We start from the raw sequence: 17864 nt of genomic DNA, 5'->3' as shown, positions 1-17864 counted from the left end.
AAAGCCCTGTGGATACAGCCTTCGACATCGCTAGAAGAACTCTCTCAGGATCAATGTACCTAAAACAAAGAGCACTAGGAGTTGGAATGACTTGTCACTTGTACTTGTGAAACTGGCTGGATGAGTGGCATAGTGAATTATAAGGCATTTGATCTTTAACCCTAAAGGCTGGAGTTCAAGTATTCATATAGATCCCAAATTAAACATTAATTTTTTTTTTAGTCTTCTTATTCTGCTTCCCTGAATTACCAAACAATTCAGTATTGGTGTGTCTGGTAGCAGTCTGAAAATGAAGTATGTTGAGGTCCTACTGTAAACCCCAATGCAACCTCTCATACAGCCACCAGTAGCATCATAGCCAGAGATCCTAGCTGTCATTGGAGGAAGGTTGTTTGTTACCTGCTAGTTTGGCTGTTGTCAGCATTTATAGTCTCATTTTGTGGACCTGAAACTGTACATGACTCTCACGTTCAAGTGTGCAATGAAAAATATATTTGGAAGAAAAATGTGAAATAACACCTAGTGCAAAGAGGCTAAGCCATGGCTTGCTTTTGTATGGCTTGTACATGGGATTGGCTGTTAAAGTAACTCTTCTGTGGGTTGCTTCTGCTGCTCCAAGAGGGCAGTGAAGCTCTAGCTTATCTGGCTTGGCTGAGCGAGGCTCATTACCCCTTCCATCACATGCATAATATTTACACAGACTGTTGGTAAGAGATGCTGTGTATTTGCTATGTTCCTTCTGCGCTTCCCTGGGCTAATGCCAGTGCCATAATACTAAAAGCTTCCAGTTGTGATGTAGTGCCAAAGTGCCATGGGTGGCAATACTTTACAGCTCCTGGGTACTGAGCTGTTTTAATTTTCCCCTTCCCTTTTGCTCTTGGTTAGATGGCACTGTGTAACTTTCAAATCAGCAAAAGGGATATTTCACGGAATAGTTGTGACCAGGAGCAGAGCAAATCAGGAGGTGCAGCCTCCACCTCTCTCCTTCCCCCTTTTCCACCAACTTGCTCAACCATGGGAAATAATGAGATTTTGTCAGAAGCCTGATTTGCGTTTGTTTTCTAAAACTGAATGTTTCCATAGGGAAAGTGGAAAAGAAAAACTGATTTTTTTTATTTTTTTTTTTATTTTTTTTTTTTTGTTAAAATGAGATGGCAGACCAGTATCAACCATCACTCAGAGGCAGTTTGGTGTGTGTCCTTTGGACTCTCAGAGAAGGGCAGGAGCTGGAATTTGGGATGTTGAGAGCACTGCAGACCCTGTGCCTCACATCCCTTGTCTGATGAACTGGGCTTCTGGGCAGGCCTGTGTCTCAAAGCTCACTGGTCCATGTCCTGGAACCAAACACAGAATTGCTGCTTGCTCGTGGCTCACGGCACTGGTTCAGGAAACAGCAATATAGAGGTTACTCCTAGCTGTAGGCTAGTTAGTGCTACCCCGCACCACAGCCAAAGGTGAGCTGGAAAGGCATTTCTGCTGGTACACTTGCCAGGTCTTAAAGCACTGGAGAGTTTAACAGAGAAACCCGAAGGAAGAAGAGAAACCGAATAGCTGCTTATGGAAATACGTCATCAGTATTAATAGTTTTCAAGCATCACCTTCTCCCAGCACAAGAACAGCCAAGAGAAGGCTCAGGGGGCAACTTATCCACATGCATAAATACTTGAAAGGGTGTTTTTCCCTTTCTTAAATACGCTTTCACAGAAGTGCTGCCAGCATCATTGCTGGGCTCAGCTGTGGCTGTGCTGGGACCACTGGAGTTGGCTGGCACCACCCCTGCAGACCCCAGCTTGCCAGCACCTCGCCAGGGACACCCCATGCAGAGAGCTTCGCTGGTGAGGGCAGGATCCTTACTGTACCTGTAAAAGAGCAGGCAGGTGTGTAGAGCAAAGGAATTTGATACAAAAGCTGCCTGCAGATGGGCTGGCTTCATGGAGCTGTGAGTAATGTATACACAGCTCAGATTAGAGAAAGCTTCATACCTCAGGGCATGAAACGGTAATATGTAGGAGGTCAGGAAGAAGTCATCTTCTGGTATAATACAGTACAAAGATGGATGCTATCGTTATCAGCATTTACGAAAGGTATTATTTAGGTCTAATGACAAGTTTGAAACCTCCTAGTTTTGCTGCTTTCTGAAGGTACAGTACTGGATGCACTGCGGATCTCTAACGCTGTGGTAGGATTAAGGAATCAGTAATGGTGCAGCCAAGCATAAAATACTGGAGTAACTAAATTACTGATCTTGTTGATAACTCAATTCCTATTCTTTTCTTTCCCTTCCTCTGTTTATAAACAGAGCGGCTTGAAGTCCTCCTTTGCAAAGGGCAGTCAGATAACTTATTTTCTAAAGAACTCCATTCAGCTTATTTCTTCTAGGGGTGCATTTTGCACAGACATGGCTATATCAGAACAAACAATGGAGCTTTGAGAAATGTATTTACTTTGCCTAAACTTATCTTCAGAGAAAGCACAGACAAAATAATGATGCTTCTTGTTTAGGCTTTTCGTCCCCATTCCTGTCTTTTCCTGCCAGGGAAGTCATGTCACTTGAAACTGTCTTGTTTTACGTAGGCATGCAGCTGGTCATGTATTCAGTGAAGGAAGCTCTCCAGGGCAGACCTCGCTGGCTTCGGGCAGGCCATGATATCTGCTACTACAAGTAAGTGCATTTTTGGTGAATAATTTGTGGCTTCTTTTCCCTCCTGTTATAATATCGATGTTGTTAACCTTTGACCACGAGTTTCAAATGTCTCTAAATTGGTGCTAGTTCACTGTGTTATGTGCTTCCAGCTTCAGGAAACAGCTACAAGTGAGATCTCTAGATTAGATACCTGGGGAGAAACAGGGTATGGGCAGAATTCCCTTCCACAGGAGGAAAGGGAATGGAGGATGCTCAAACCTTGCTGATGCAGCCAGGAACACAAAGAAGCTTAACCCACAAAGGTAGTGTAGTTGGCTTTTTCCCCTGTCCAGGAAGAAATGAGCTGGACGGAATCATTGTTTTTCTTTTGCATACATTGACTTTTCTGAGCGGTAGGAGCTGAGGAGCTAAAGAAGGGTTAGCATATACAAAGGGAGGTCTGGTCCTTGGCCCTAATACCTTGCAGTTGAAGTGTAGGGCTTGGGCTACCCAATGACTGTAGACAGGCAAGGAAATACAAGAAAACAAAAGGTGTTAACACAATTAACAATAATAACTGTCTGGCATGGTAAGTAGTGCTCTCAGGACAGAGCTGAACTTTCCTGATGTTCTCAATGGTGCCACTTTGTTCATCAACTCAAGAAGATGATGTGAAATAATGGGCTTTCTCTTTGTAAGAAATTGTATTTGTGTTGTAGTTCACAATTTTGCTGTTAGGCTCAGAGGTGGTTATGTTCACAAGTGGATTTGATGAGACAATAAACCCAAACAATGACTGTGGGCTGACTTCCAGAAGTAGCAGAGCCTAAAAAAAAAAAAAAAAAAGACAAATAATCCTGAATATATGTTGTAATCTCTCTTTTTTTTTTTTAATTTTCCTTTTTGGGGGGTAGTGTGGTGCTGAAGGCTTTGATTATCCTCTCTCAGCCTAGCGTCCTGTCTGTAGCAATTTGAGTACCTATTTTATTTTGTTCCAAGTACTCTTCACTGAGCTTTATTCACTTAACCTTTTCTACCTCAACAGCTAACGTACTGTGGTGCATGCAGTGCCTTCCCTTTGCATGCCTGTAACCTCTGGCTTCTGTGAGTATGGGTTTCTGGTTGAGCAAACTTTATGTGCTGATTACCATAGCAGTGGCTTCTCGTGTCATTAACAAGGCAGTTATTGTGTGGTGATTAAACAGCAGCTGACTTCTGAGATTAAGCCATGATTGTGCAATTAAGCTTGTAATCAGATTCTTGTTCATAATATGTGAGAGAATGGAGTTTTATTAATTTGGAATGTTCTGTGTTTTCTAGCTGTACATTGAATTACATGTCAACATATTCATCTAGGATAACTACTTATCTGTCTCACTTACTGTTTATTCCAGGTTTACACACGTTTTTGTATATACAAGAATGCATGTATACACACATATATGCACTTTGACCTCTACTGCAACTCTAATCTTTTTGGTTTTGTGATTATAGAAGAGATTCCAAGTCATAAGAAGCTGTTTGTGGGAGGGAATGTGAAGAAAGTATGTTTGGGGTTGCTCAGAATAGGAGGAGATGAGATTGCTACAGTGATATCATGCTGCTTGTGTTTTGAGGAAAGAGCTCGCTTCATTTCCATTCTCCCTGGTCACAGGTATCCTGGGGTGGGACTGGCACATTTTGAAGGGAACCTCATCTAATTACTTTTACCAGGGGTTATTCATAAACATGGGAAAAGAGTGGTATACTTAGAAAAATAAGGAGGAACTCAAAGATGCCCTTAATTGGTTTTGCAGCAGGGTTCTGATTGAGAGCAACCTCTGAGCTGAAGGACAGTGGGAGGAAAGGCACACTAGCAAGATGTCTGGGTGATGCACACTGGCTGATCTTTGACATTCATCTTCAGTGAAGATGGGATAGTTCACTCATAAAGATGAGTGAACTGGCACAGCTCTGTCATTGCATACCTTTCCCATATGTCTCATGTGAGGTTTTTATGTTACAGAGAATATTAGCAGTGCTCTTGTCAAAAGGAAGCTGAGTGACATTTTTGCTCTATTTTATTGCCTCTCCATGAAGTGACAGGATACACCCATGATAAACAGAGTTGCAGTTACTATAAGATCATCTAATTCACTTGCTGTCTTGGCAGCTTTTGTGCGCTGAATAATATTCCTTTCCAGCAAATTATTTAAGGAGCAATGGCAGCATGCTGAATTGGTGACAAGGTGCTTGTGCCTTTGGTTTCACCGCTCATTCTAAGCTTATTGCCTAACCTCCAGCTTTTCCAGACAATAGTCAGATCACAGATAGTAATGAGGTACGTGGAGTGTTTTGTTCTCACATCACCACTAAAGACTTGGCTGTTTGGTGGTCACAGCAGTGTCAGAACTAGGTCTTCTCTTTTCAGTGTCTTTATAATGACATTAGGCGAAATAATCATCATAGCAATAGCAGGACACCTCTCAGTTCTAATGGTATCTATAAGAGAGGGCTGAGAGACCAGTCTGAGAGCACCTGACCTTTACAATAGGACTGAAGGCATTAATAGCAAAGATGGCTGTGGGAATATTCTGCTTCAACTGGGATTCTGCCTGCAATCTTGACAATAAAGATGCCTTAACATGGATTTGGTCCTTGAAAGGGAAGTTATGTTGTGCATTTTCCAATTTCCAATGTGGCAGACTCCAAAATAACAGCCATGCCCCATAAATATTTAAATACTGCTTCTTTTTTTTTTTTTTTTAAAATGGTATGAACCAAGGTGTTACTAAAGCATATTACACTAAGTAGCCACAATTAGAGATGTAAGAAGGTCAGGGCATGTAAAATGAGGACAACAGACTCCAGGTGACAGAAGGATTTTGGACAAAGGGAATGCATCTGCAGATTAGAAGTGATAAATAGTTTGCTTTCCATTTGGACTCTGTTTTGAAATGGCCTAGAAATCTGGGATATTGGTATTTTCTTCTGCCAATCTAGTCTAAGCTACTACAATGCCATATTCTATTGCCTACCAGTGCTTTGTTACTATACTAAATGATGCAGACAGGAAGCCTAAACATGAGATGACCAAGAAATGTTGTTCTTGTGTTGCTTTTGAATTCCTGAGTTACAATCCAGCTCCTTTGATGACCTGCCTGTGTCTTTGAACAAGTGGCTTCACCTGTCTGTGTCTCAGTTTCCCCATCTATAATGGATAGAAAATTAGAGTCACTTACCTGCCACCCAAAGAATGGGAACAGGTAAATAGGAAGCAAGTTTTAATTAGATAATGCTTGCAAAGGTCTTTTAAGCTCAAAAAAATTATCGTGCACAGTAAGTGATAAGTAGTATTATAATTATTATTAATTAACTTTCTGTCACAGCTATGCTAGAAATATACTACCTGTACATTACTTCTGAAGAACAGCAAGCAAAACAATTTAACTACTACAAAGTGACTGAAAGGCACAGTAGATACAGCTTGCATGCTGATTAAAAAACCTTCACTCTGGTCTCTTATTTTCTTCCCAATAATCAGCATATTAGTTTCTAGAGAGCATGTGACTCTTTCTGAACATTTTTTAAAAGAGAACACAAGTAAGGTAGTGAGGACCAGATGTTGCTAGGGTCATTTTTTTCCTTCCCTCTTCCTTGCTTGTTAATTTGGGCTTCATGCTGGTATGGTAGAGTGTTGTGAAGAAAAAGGGGTGAGGAAGAAAAAATATCAGCCTAGTGAAGGAACAAGTAGGCAATAGAGCCATCTTGGGGTGACAGCAGTAGGTAGGAGGAGAGAGAAGGAAGGAAGAAAAATGCCTTTTTTTTTTTTTAAGGTTTCTTTTAAAAAAAGATTCAGAGCTACTGCATCATCTGATGGTTTGTGAGCAGACCAGATTACATGCAGTAGGAATACATCATCATTTACACCGCTTACACAGAGGGAGGTGGTTTTTCTTTTCAATGCATGAATGAAGAATATTGCAGCCTCCCAAAGCCACTTGTGAACTTCCTGTAACTACAAGATAGTTTGCTATAGATTGAAGCAGGTGCCAAGAAGCGATCCAAAAGTCTGGAAATATCTGTTATGGGCAGCCAGTTTGCTGGAACTGCAGAGGTGCTCAAAAGAAAAATGAAATGTGCTGCTAATAAGTTCAGCAAGAGCCCTGTGCATTGATACCCTCAGGATCATGCAAACTGAGCAGTCAGGAGTAAGGACCATTGACTACCAGCGTAGCATCAAGGTCAGAGGTGTCTGGTGCAAAACCTGTAAGTTAAGTGGCATTTTAGACAGGAGAGAGATTTTTGGCTGCACAATTATAGACTACAGAGGGAGAAACCTTTACAGGAGCATTGGGGACAGGTGGGAATACTTTCCCCAATGTGTATGTAAGATATTTAGGCAGCATCTGCCAACAAAGACCTGCTTCTTCCCATGCCTCTGACTACAAATGTGAATTTGGAGGGGAGAACTCAGAATATCTCAGCATTTTCTGACAGTTCTTTATGAATAAGGTCATTTAACCATCCAAGTGACACTGAATATAACAGAGGCTATGAAGATGAGTACTTCCCTTATGCACTATACAAGAAATGGTTCTTAATTATCCTTCACTGTCAAAATTAACAGGAACTAGATTAAATGTCATTGTCCTAACTTAAAAAAAACTCCCTCAGATCCTGGATCCACTGAAATACAAATATAATCCTAAGTAGATATTTCTATATTTGTGGGTTCATTGCATTTTTTTTTTTCCTCCGAGTCTTTGTGCAATATTAGGGTGGTTTATTTGCGAAAGAAATGTTGGGGTGAAGGGTTCAGCTGAGAATAAAATCAGACTCTTTTCAGTTTGCCACTGTGACTGAGTGTTCCTGTACTATCTATTGATCCAGTCAGTATCACTCACCCCACACATTCCTAACTATTAAATTCAGGTGAAAACCCAGCAGCATTGTATTGTGTCTTCTTTATGAAAAAGAGCTGACTATTTTGGAGAATTTGACAAGCATAATTATCTTTTCTCTCCACCCCTTTGAATAAAAATGAACAGCCACAAAATAAACTACTATTGTAAATTTCAGGAGCTGAAATTGCATCTTTTGGTTGCCTCTTCTATTTTGCATTTTAATGCAACATTGATGATAACATTTGTCAAAGAAACCTCACAGTCCTTCAGAATCAGAAGGTTCAGCAACAGCATAATTGGTGCAATGTGGGAAAAATATTGTTTGAAATGTATTTATGGATGCGATTTGCTGTGAGGCTTCTCCCTGAAGTGCGTGAATTGTCTCTTAATCTCTGCCGAAAGAAAACTTTCTTACTTAGCCTAAAGGAATTTCTTTATCAGAGTAAATCTTCTGCAAGAGATCTGGTCCTGGGACTAGATTGAGAAGCTTACTTTAAGATTTTGTAGTTTTAATGAAGGGAGCATCAAGGACCTAGTAGACCTTGAAGAGCCTGAGCAGTCTCACCCAGGGTTCCCACCCACACCCTCTGCCCATGGGCCCAGGAGCTCTGTTTAAGCTCTGTCCTGGCCACTCAGTTCCTGTCTGAGCTCTGTTGTAGGGAGGCTCCAGCTCAGTCACTGCTGTGTCTGTGCTTTGCTATGAACTCTGGTGATCTGGATCCTGACCTATGGACAGACTTCCTGGCTTGACCCAGACCTGCCTCAACACTACAAACTTGTCTGATGATCTGGATACATGGTTGAACCTGTCTGGCCCCCCTACCTGCTCAGGTACTGTGAGAGGAGACCCTGGCTGGTGAGGTCCCTGCTCTGCTGGGCCTCATCAAGCTCAGCTCCCCATCTTTAAGGAGCAACTGGTCCTCGCTGCTCCCTGACAGGGAGAGGCTCAAGTCTTTGAAAAGGAGGGATCTAAAAGAGAGGATTTTTTGGGTAGAACACAACCTGCAAATCTGTATGAAGTTGCTTCTCCTCTGGGTGCAGTCTCTACCCAAACCCACTCTCCTCCTCTTCCTACCCAGGAAAGAGCCTTTGATATTTGAAATATTTTATGTATGTCCTATTTATTTTTTTTTTATTTTTTATTCCTGGACTATCCCTTTTCTTCCTGTGGTGGAACTGAATGGTTGGTTTGATAGGGTATTCATATTTTCTAAATCTCCATGCTTTCACAGAATATTTTCATGTGGCATTGTTCAGAGCTGTGAATAGGTACCTGTATCTCTGAGCAAGATCATTTGGATGTCGGAAGCAATACAGCAGTGTTAGCTGAATGCATTAGTTTATATATGTCTGAACTGTGCTATATGGACTAGTATTAGCTGGCTTCTTATTTGCATCTTCACAAAATGAAACAAACTGTTCTTTTCCTATGAGAGTGCTCCCATCCATCAGCAGCACGTGACCACCTGTGACTGGCTGCGCCCAGTACTGCCACACACAGTTCTGCCTCTTAACTCCGTTCCAGTCCTTGTGTACTGCGTGAATCCCAAGACACCCTTGAATCTGGTGTACCACATTGGTCAGTGGTGTTTACCATCATGATCCTGTTTGCCTCTCTGCCTAGTGGAGCCATGGTTTCTCTAACCTTCCTTCTTTTGCATAGCCTGTAGGTGCATTGCTGTGTTACTGGGTGTTGTTTAGCACTGTGTTATCTTTTTGTACCTGTTCATCATTGGGATTGGATTGATTGTACTTATATGGGGCTTTCCCAGTCTTGGTACAATGACTGGTTGAGTTTGGAGCCCATCTACAGCACGAAATGAAAACTTATTCAGAGTAGACACTTCTCTGAATGCTTAGTTCTTTCGTGGCTGCTCCAAATGTGCATCTGGAAGTGATAACCATCTAATTCCCTCTTTCTCTTTCTCCAGAAACCACTACCGCTGCAGTGCAGCTGCAGGAGGAGGCATGAGAGGAAAATGCTACTACACGCTCACCTTCAGCATCAAGTTCCCTCACAAAGATGATGTCTGTTATCTGGCCTACCATTACCCCTACACTTACTCCACAATGATGGTAATTCTGATATGTCCAACTAGATAAGCTAATGAGCCTGATAGTTTGGAGCTGGCTTGGGTATGAGACTGAGATAGCATAGAGAAATTTCTGTAGGGGATAAGCTGTGGTATAAGCCATTAGTGCTTTTACCAGTCAGAAGATAATGCAAAGCAAAGATGTCTCCATTTGTTTGAGGTGAGAAGCAGAGGGCTAAAGATAATGACAAATCAGAAGCAAAAGCTGGCTGCTCCTTCTCCTGACAGAAGGTAACAGCAATACCACAGGGCTGGACCTCATGTGAATGCTTTGTTAGTGGGTGTTTGTGACACCTCCACCAGTGCTGTCAGTACAGAAACTAAAATAATATAAGTCCAAGGCTAAACTGTATTATTGAGTTGTACCAAGTTTGCTTCCTGGGGAAGGATTTATTTTCTACAGTCTTTTCTGGCCAGGGGTGGATGTTAAAGGAATTTTCTGGGAAATGCATCCATTGTGCTTTCTCCATGATTGATGTAGGAGAGCCCCAAGTCTGAAAGGAAGGTAGGATAAAAGAAAATAAATTAATGATTCTGGGGGTAGCTTTCCTTTGTTGTTAAAGATGAGAAAGATGTTACTGAAAAAGAAGACACTCACTTCCAGTAGATCAGTTCCCCTCCCTTCTCCCCGCAGTTTCCATTGTCAGCATGTTTTCTGGGCAATAAATGATGGTGTGGGTTCGTGAAGTTTGGGCTCACTCTGGTTTTTGCAATGGTGTCAGTTTGCCCTTACCAGATATGAAAGACTATGCTTTCATGGGAGACAATGTCCTCTCCCACTTACTAGCCATGCTGCTTGCCATGCCAGCATAGTTAGGCTTAGATCAATTCCCACTCAAACAACAGTCTATTGTCAACTGCTTTGCATCCCATTACAGATGTTCAAAGAAGCTGCTTCCAATATCTGGGAGAGGGCCAGTCAAGCCTTCACAGTCCAAAATATACCTGCCAGCTCATTTCTCATTAGGCTTACGGGTACCAGTTACTCCTCAAAATCAATGAGGAAGAGAGTACGCTCCAGTAGTGCGGTTTGACCTATAGCCTTGAAGGCATGTATATACTACAGTCTGTAGGGGAAAAGACAAATGCAATACTGAAGAATTGGGTGGACTTATTCACCACTATACTTTATTACTGAAATGCAGTGCCTCATTATTATTTTACTGTCATTGATTTCTATCTTCTGCTGGCACAAAAGCAGGAGAGACTTGGAGAGTTTGTATGCTCTGGGAATCCCTGAATATCTCGCCTGCTCCTGAACGAATAGAATAGAGATGAAAAAGATGTTATTCCTTGACTTGTAGGGCCAAGTCTTGAAGTATTTCACTGCCTCTTCAAATAAAACACTCATTAAGTTAAAGCGGATTTTGCCCCAGGAAAAGTTTAAATGAACTCAGACTCAGCAAGGACCGTAAAGTTTGGTAAATGGGAATTATGGTTGGAAAAGATCGATAGATTGTCATGTCTAGCTCTTTAGCCAAAGCAAAATTGTTGCCTCTAATAATTCTAAAAGGCTTCTTTGCTTGGACTAATTTAAAACTTCCAGTGATGCAATTTACACGTTTCTATGTTACTTTTAATTTCCACAGTAAATAAACTAAATCAGGTTTGTGCACCAGTAGATTTCATTATAAAGCATTTGTCCACTGGTGGAAGTATGTTGGTTTTACACATCAGTAAAAAATTGAAAGTGATAATGAACCCAAGGGCTCAATTAAATAAATAGTGCTTTGGGGAAGAAGATAAACTTGTACATGGAGTTAGTAATTTGAAAATGTTTTTAAATATCATATATATTTAATAGTTACAGGCATATTTACAGGAAATACACATTGCAGAATCTTATTTGAACTGGATGCACTCTGCAGTTCATTACTTTTTGTCCATTAATAATTACATTTATTTTATGAACAGTAATTTATCTATTTTTACATCACAGTGTTAATTGTTTGGATATCTAGCTGAAATCTCTGGCAGCTATACACAATTAAGTTTCACTGGGTATGAGGAACATAAGTACATGATTATATTGAATTCTCTGTATCTGTGCAAGATTGTTAGATGCATCTAATAATTGAATTTACTTTATAGAGCAGTATGTTAATTGTTTTATGACATAAATGACTGTAAATTTCAGTTCTGTGTTTGCATTCAAGTGGATACTGAGAAAGCAGTCTGGAGGATGGTGAGCTCCAAGGTTTGAGGAACAGGGATGTCTTGTCCCATAAACATTGGTGAAAATGTAGCCCTGACTTGTAAAGACACAAAAGTTACCATGTAAGGGTTGTTCAGTGAATTGGTGTGTTTTGGTTAAAGTAGTGTTAGGACAAGCGTGCATACTGCAATGTACCTGTTTCTACCAGTCAATAGACAACTGGTGTTCTACAACACTTAGTAACACCCTGAAATGGGATTACTTACACTAATCTTGCCACTTGCAATTACAATGTAAACAGAACTACACATCATCTGGTGTGTGGGTGGCAAGTGGCTATGTGTCTAATGAGGCGATCAGAATTTGTTCCAAGACGTCATTTTTTATTAAGCTGCCAATTCTTTTTCTCAAACTTCTCAAGAAGCTGTTGGACTTAAGAATTGTTTAAAACTGCCATAAACTTTGTGGGGAGGGGAGAAGAAAATCCAGTTTTTTAAAAAACTTCTTGGAAAGACGCTTTTAAAATTTCCCACTACTGATTGTACAAAATGTTGTTTTGAGGTAAACTTTTTGGCTGCCTCTGGCGTGGAGTTGTTCCTGAGTTTCGCTGGCATGTGCTTGACACCAGTCAGTTCTATAAACGCTGAAAATCAGTGAGCTTTCTCATGTTTCTACACAGTCCCTATGAAAATATAAGGAGTAGACGTTCTGTTTTGGACTTCATGTAGGCATAGAAATACCTTTACACTAATAAGAAAAGCACCTAGGAACTGTTCAGGTAAAATGATGTAAGAGTTGTAATCCTCTGCAGCTTCAGTGAACTGGGATGTATTCTGAATGGCTCGTGCATATTTGTGGGGTGTAAAAGGTGATGATATTAAGTGGCAGAAGAGAGAAGCTGAGAAGTTAGCAAGAGATGAAATTAGTACCAATAATAACACACAACTAGTGGAATAAAATCAGATTTTATAGACCATGAACTCATTTATAAATCTGCTTCCTTCTCAGTCCCATCTTGATATCCTGGAACAAAATAGGAACCCCAAGAAGGTTTACTGGAGGCAGCAGACGCTCTGCCAGACGCTAGGAGGAAATCCATGCCCATTGCTCACCATCACTGCCATGCCAGACTCTAAAAAAAGAGATGACTTGGAGCAATTCTGTAAGTAGCCCAATGAAGCATTAAAAAAGATGCTGGCGACTTGAAGTCGTGTCAGCAGTGGCAGTGACAACCTGTTTTGTGAATATGTTGATTTTCTTGCCTTTCTCACTTTGGAAAAAGAAATCTAAATATGGGGAACAGCCAATTTACAACACTTTTTAAAAGTACAGATTTACACAGAGGATTTTTACTTCAAATGTTTTTTAATAATCTGAAACAATTACAAAATTCAACATCAAATATCTCCAACAGCAAGAAACTGTGTTCAAATAACCAACTTAAAGAGAAATTTGATTTTTTTTTTTTTTTTGTTGATGTTCCAAATTGAAATGGTTTATTTATTTTAAGGTTGCAAACTTGAAAAAAAAAAAAAAAAACAAAACAAAACCAAGATCACTCTTTCCCAGCTGTGGAAAGCAATTGAAGCATTCTGGTCAAATTCCAGCTCCTCCAATGTGCCCGGTAGATCAATCTGGACACAATATAGCTCCTTGCAGTCTGTCCAAGTCCTGACTGATGATATACTATCTAACAGTAAATATTATAACTGTCATGTTAAATCTAGAGCTGATTATTTTTCATTGTGAAAGTCAAAGACTTGGACCTTCACTGGCGTTGATTAACAACATTGAGGTGTGCAAGGTTCTGTAATCAACAGCAAGTGATGATAAGATTCTGGTTAGCTTTGAAAAGACTTTCTTAAAGGTGGGTTTTGTCATAAGAAAGCAAAAAATAATTCCAAAATCTCCAGCATTTTTGTAAAACAGCATTCTTGCTTTCTGATCAACCCTACAACATGCCCAGGTCTGCAGCCATGCAGATACAGTGATCAGGATCAAAAACTCTGGAAGAAAAATCACAGTCTTCATACATACATATTTCAGCTTGAGAAGTGATGTGGAGCTCCAGCACTGAGGAACTTGGCACATGAGTAATGGATAAAAATTGATAGCCCTCGTTCTTTCTTTCTGGTTCTGGCCAGTTCATAGTTTTAATGAGCTATAGTCATTTTGCTTTCCTATCAAATTTGTTATTTCTCCTTTGTACATTTGTTAATCTGTACCTTGAGAGACTCTTCAATAATGCCAGTGACACAGGTAAAACACAAAGCTCGCCAGGACTTCGTCGCTGTTGCACATAATAGTACTTAAATACTCTAAATCTTTCTCTAGTATAGACGCGTGGGGAGTGGCAAACATCACTGATGAAGAGGCGTTGGGTGGATGAGGAGTGTTGGGAGGACAGCGTGATCAGCCCAGTAGGAGTGCAGTGGGCAGGAGTTATTGTGGTACTGGAGATGCTGATACAGTGGGAGTGGCCCAGGGACAAGGAGGGTATGGCATCCTCTGTGTCAGCAGGGCTTTATTTTCCTTGCTCAACTCTTTCAGATTGGTCTTGTCAGGCTTTTGATTAATGTGGCTCTAGGATGCTTAAATTTGCCTGAGTTAAATTTATTAACTTGCGCCTTGCTAATAGGAAGCACAAGCCATGCACGCTCGCAGGACCTGCACACTCACCGCATACTGAAGGGAAGAAAAATGGGCTGCTGTTTTCCTTTATTATGCCTTGTTTATGTGAGGCTTTGCTGTTCGCTTTAGGCTCCTTTCTCCTTCCTCTCTTTCTGTCTCTCCTTTATGCGGTGGTGGTGTACTGAATAATTTTCATTAAATGTTCAATTCTGAAACTGATATGAAGAAAGAAGTGAGACAGGGACCCTTTGGCTCCCCGTGCTTTGTATCTTGGTCATGCAACAGCTCAGTTACAAACAGCACAACTTCCATTCACACTTGATCAATGTCTGTGGGTACCTGAAAACTGCAACAGAAAGTCCATGGCTGGACAGTTGTCCCTGCCTGGCTTTGCAGCTCCATAGGCTTGTACAAAGAGGAGCTGGGGAAGGTCTTTCTTGTTGTTTTATTTTAAACTTGCCCTTCCTGCCATTGCATGAAGACTGAGCATCCAGCAAGGAGGGATGTCTTTACTACTCATTTTAACTGCAATATCCCCCATAGTCTTGTGATAAAGGCATAAGTTTCCCATTCTGACTGTGTGTGGGAAGCACCAATGATGAGATAAAGGAACTGGTTTTTGCCTCCTCTGTTATCTGTCTTTACCATGTTCCTCTTTCCCTCCTCCTTATTCCTTCTTACAAAGAGTTAGGCTGCAGATTCGACCTTCCATATTATGCACAGAGCTCTTCCTCAGAATACTGTCGCTCTTCTCAGAATTATTTAAAAAAAACAACCCCATCTCCACCCAAAAAAATAAAAGGAAAGTTTTCTGTAAGCTTGCATGTGTGGTGAGCCTGCATGCTCCACCTGCCTTGGATATAGAATCATCACATGTGAGCCTTTGAAAAGGAAAGAAATTGAGGAGTGAGGAGGAAATGGTTGGGCAGGCATTTACTCTTTGGTGACTTTGTTCCTGGCTCTGTTAGGTCTAGCCTTAGACATTGCCTGATGAGAGTTAAAGGGACTTTCGAAGGGAGAGACATTCCCAACATCTTGCAGAACATTCTCAAATGAATGCAGAAACAGTGAGAATGATAAAGCTTCAAATCTTGGTGCCCGCTCCCTGCTCAACAAAATTAACAGGTGCTTGCAGAACTCTGATTTTCTTGGGTTTGCTACAAACAGCCCAGTGAAGGCAAGGCTAACAGCATGTGTGTATACTCAGGCATAGTTTGCAAACCCTTAATTCACAGTGTTATGTATGCAAATTTGCAGTATGTAACTGTGTCCTACTAAACTCCCTGGCAGACAGCTGACTAGACCCTGCAAGCCGTAGGACACTGTCGTAAGTGGCAGAGCAAATGGAGAGACTAACTCTTCAAAGAAGTGTAAGTAAAAGATCCAAACGCTCATAAACAGGCGATGATAAAATTATCTTCTAGTAAAGAAAGTAGAGGACACAGATATGTTGCTAATGTTAAAGTGATGGAATTAAAACCACCAAATGCAAATGACTGATCAGAGAAGGACAGTTTACACTCTGCTGTTTTGAGCTTGCCATATAAACATTCCTGGTGGAATGGTGTTCCAGGCTGTGCACTGAGCTGGGGTGGGTTAGCTCTCGCCTTTAGAGAAGGAAAAGGGGAGGACATCTCTGAAGTGATGTAGAGTAAGATGCCATTCTGGTTAGTGCCAATACAGAGGAATAAGTGAACCAGTCCCAAAGAAATTCCTTACAGGAATGAAGATTTTGATGGGTCTAGGGCGGTACATCATTGCTGAATGCCAGAATTGCTGCATTCTCAGCTGAAAGACATGAGCATCATATATTGCCATGAGGGTTAATCCTGTATCCACTGAGAACAGTGTTACTTTGCACAGTGGGGTGGGACAGTCATTGTTTATGGTATCACAAAGCTCTCTTCATGGCTGGTTGTACTGTTGATTCCTGTTAATAATACTGATTATGTGGTGTGTTATGAGTATTTCCTGCACTCTACACACCTGATGAGTGTCCTTTTAGCAGTGTGTAGCATTATAGAGCTGAATTGTGGGGTTTAAAGTTAAACCTAAAAGCCCCAGCTAATTAGCAGCCATAGTGAGGGAAATTAAACAAAATATGACACTAGCAAATGGATTTACATCCGTAATAGCTGTCACTTCTGTCATCACATGTCCTCTTTCTGCAAGGCTGGGTAAACCATTATGAATATTATCATAAAGAGATAATGACACCTGCTTATCTTAAATGTAGTCTTTTAGAGAGTTGAAACACATTTTCTGCCTGAGTCTAAGCATGTTTCTAAAGATGGAAAGAGTAACGTTTTTGGGACAAGTATGGCAGGATGCTCGTGCCCTTTGAATCTGCAGATACTCCTAGAACTAGAATGAGGGATAAAGTGAGACTAATGAAGTGTGTTTACTTGGTCTCATCTTAAACCTACAGAATCAAAAAGACATCATTGCTGAGAGAAATATTCTAACATTTCTCAATTTGCTTGTATGAGCTATTTAGATGGTTGTTTTGCAACTTTGGTCTTTTCTCAGAAAGTAACCAGCCCTTTACCTTTAAATATAATTTGCAGCAAAGAGCAATTCCCGAGCAAAGAACAATAGAGGATGTGAATTGCAGAGGCCACTTATGCAGGATACTAGGAAATAATGATCATGTGGAAAATGTACACAGTTTAATTAAGCACATTGATTAAATCAATATGATTCAAACAGCTTAGTGCTCCAATCAGCTTGATCTCATTAAATGTAATTCAGGCCTCAATAATTGATTAATAATGCATTATAGTTTATGAATTATTGACTCCAAGTTATTATAACTGTGCCTGCTCCCTGCGTGGCAACCAGTGTTGCATGTTAATTATGAAAGGCTCAAGCGCTCTGCTCTTGAATAAGTTTTTCAAAGCTGGAGATGACATATCTTCTAGTGAAACAGGGATCAAATTAGATCAACGCCTTATTGGAGTTAGTCCACCCCAAAGGATAATGCACTCTTTAAAGGAAGCTATCATCTAATAATGTTGAAATAGAGAGGTAGAATGACCTGCTTTGATTGGTAATGATCTTTCAAGCAGCCAGAAGAACTGCCTGTGGCAATTCAGCTGGAGTGATAACCTGGCATTGTGCTGGTTGGAAGAAGTTCACAACAGCAAGCACATTTGTTGTTGTTCCAGGGTCATTGCATGCTACACCTCCTCCAGCACACATGCACACGGTACAGCCAATGCTGCTGAACCTTAGGTCATGTCTGTATGCCAAATATAGAGCAATCCAGTTCCCCATATTTGCCTGTGTGATGAGGGGTTTCTGTAAAAATGACTGATAGGCTTTTATAATGGCATTTCTACACTGCAAGTGTCATACAAGAAGAAAGAGCTACTGCTACTACTGATGAAAGACTCAGGAGAGAAACCAAGAACTGAAGAAAGCTCCCACTCTGGAGGTGGCCCCCCTATTAGACTGCATTTACACTGAATGTGGAC

The 17864-nt window shown here is 40.8% G+C and overlaps 1 protein-coding gene across 1 annotated transcript in view; it reads left to right on the top strand.

Annotated features, from left to right (window-relative positions):
• The window catches only part of AGBL1 (AGBL carboxypeptidase 1), a 262527-nt gene that overhangs the window by 53807 nt on the left and 190856 nt on the right, over positions 1–17864 (top strand). The window contains exons 15-17 of the mRNA XM_068410767.1: positions 2575–2662; positions 9441–9585; positions 12766–12919. Coding sequence (XP_068266868.1) covers positions 2575–2662; positions 9441–9585; positions 12766–12919 — 387 coding nt within the window. The remainder of the gene's footprint in view (positions 1–2574; positions 2663–9440; positions 9586–12765; positions 12920–17864) is intronic.

This window comes from Nyctibius grandis, chromosome 11, assembly GCF_013368605.1.
Source record: "Nyctibius grandis isolate bNycGra1 chromosome 11, bNycGra1.pri, whole genome shotgun sequence".
NCBI classification, from domain to species: Eukaryota; Metazoa; Chordata; class Aves; order Nyctibiiformes; family Nyctibiidae; genus Nyctibius; species Nyctibius grandis.
Note: the sequence above shows the minus strand (reverse complement) of the source record. Positions and strands in the feature narration are given on the sequence as shown.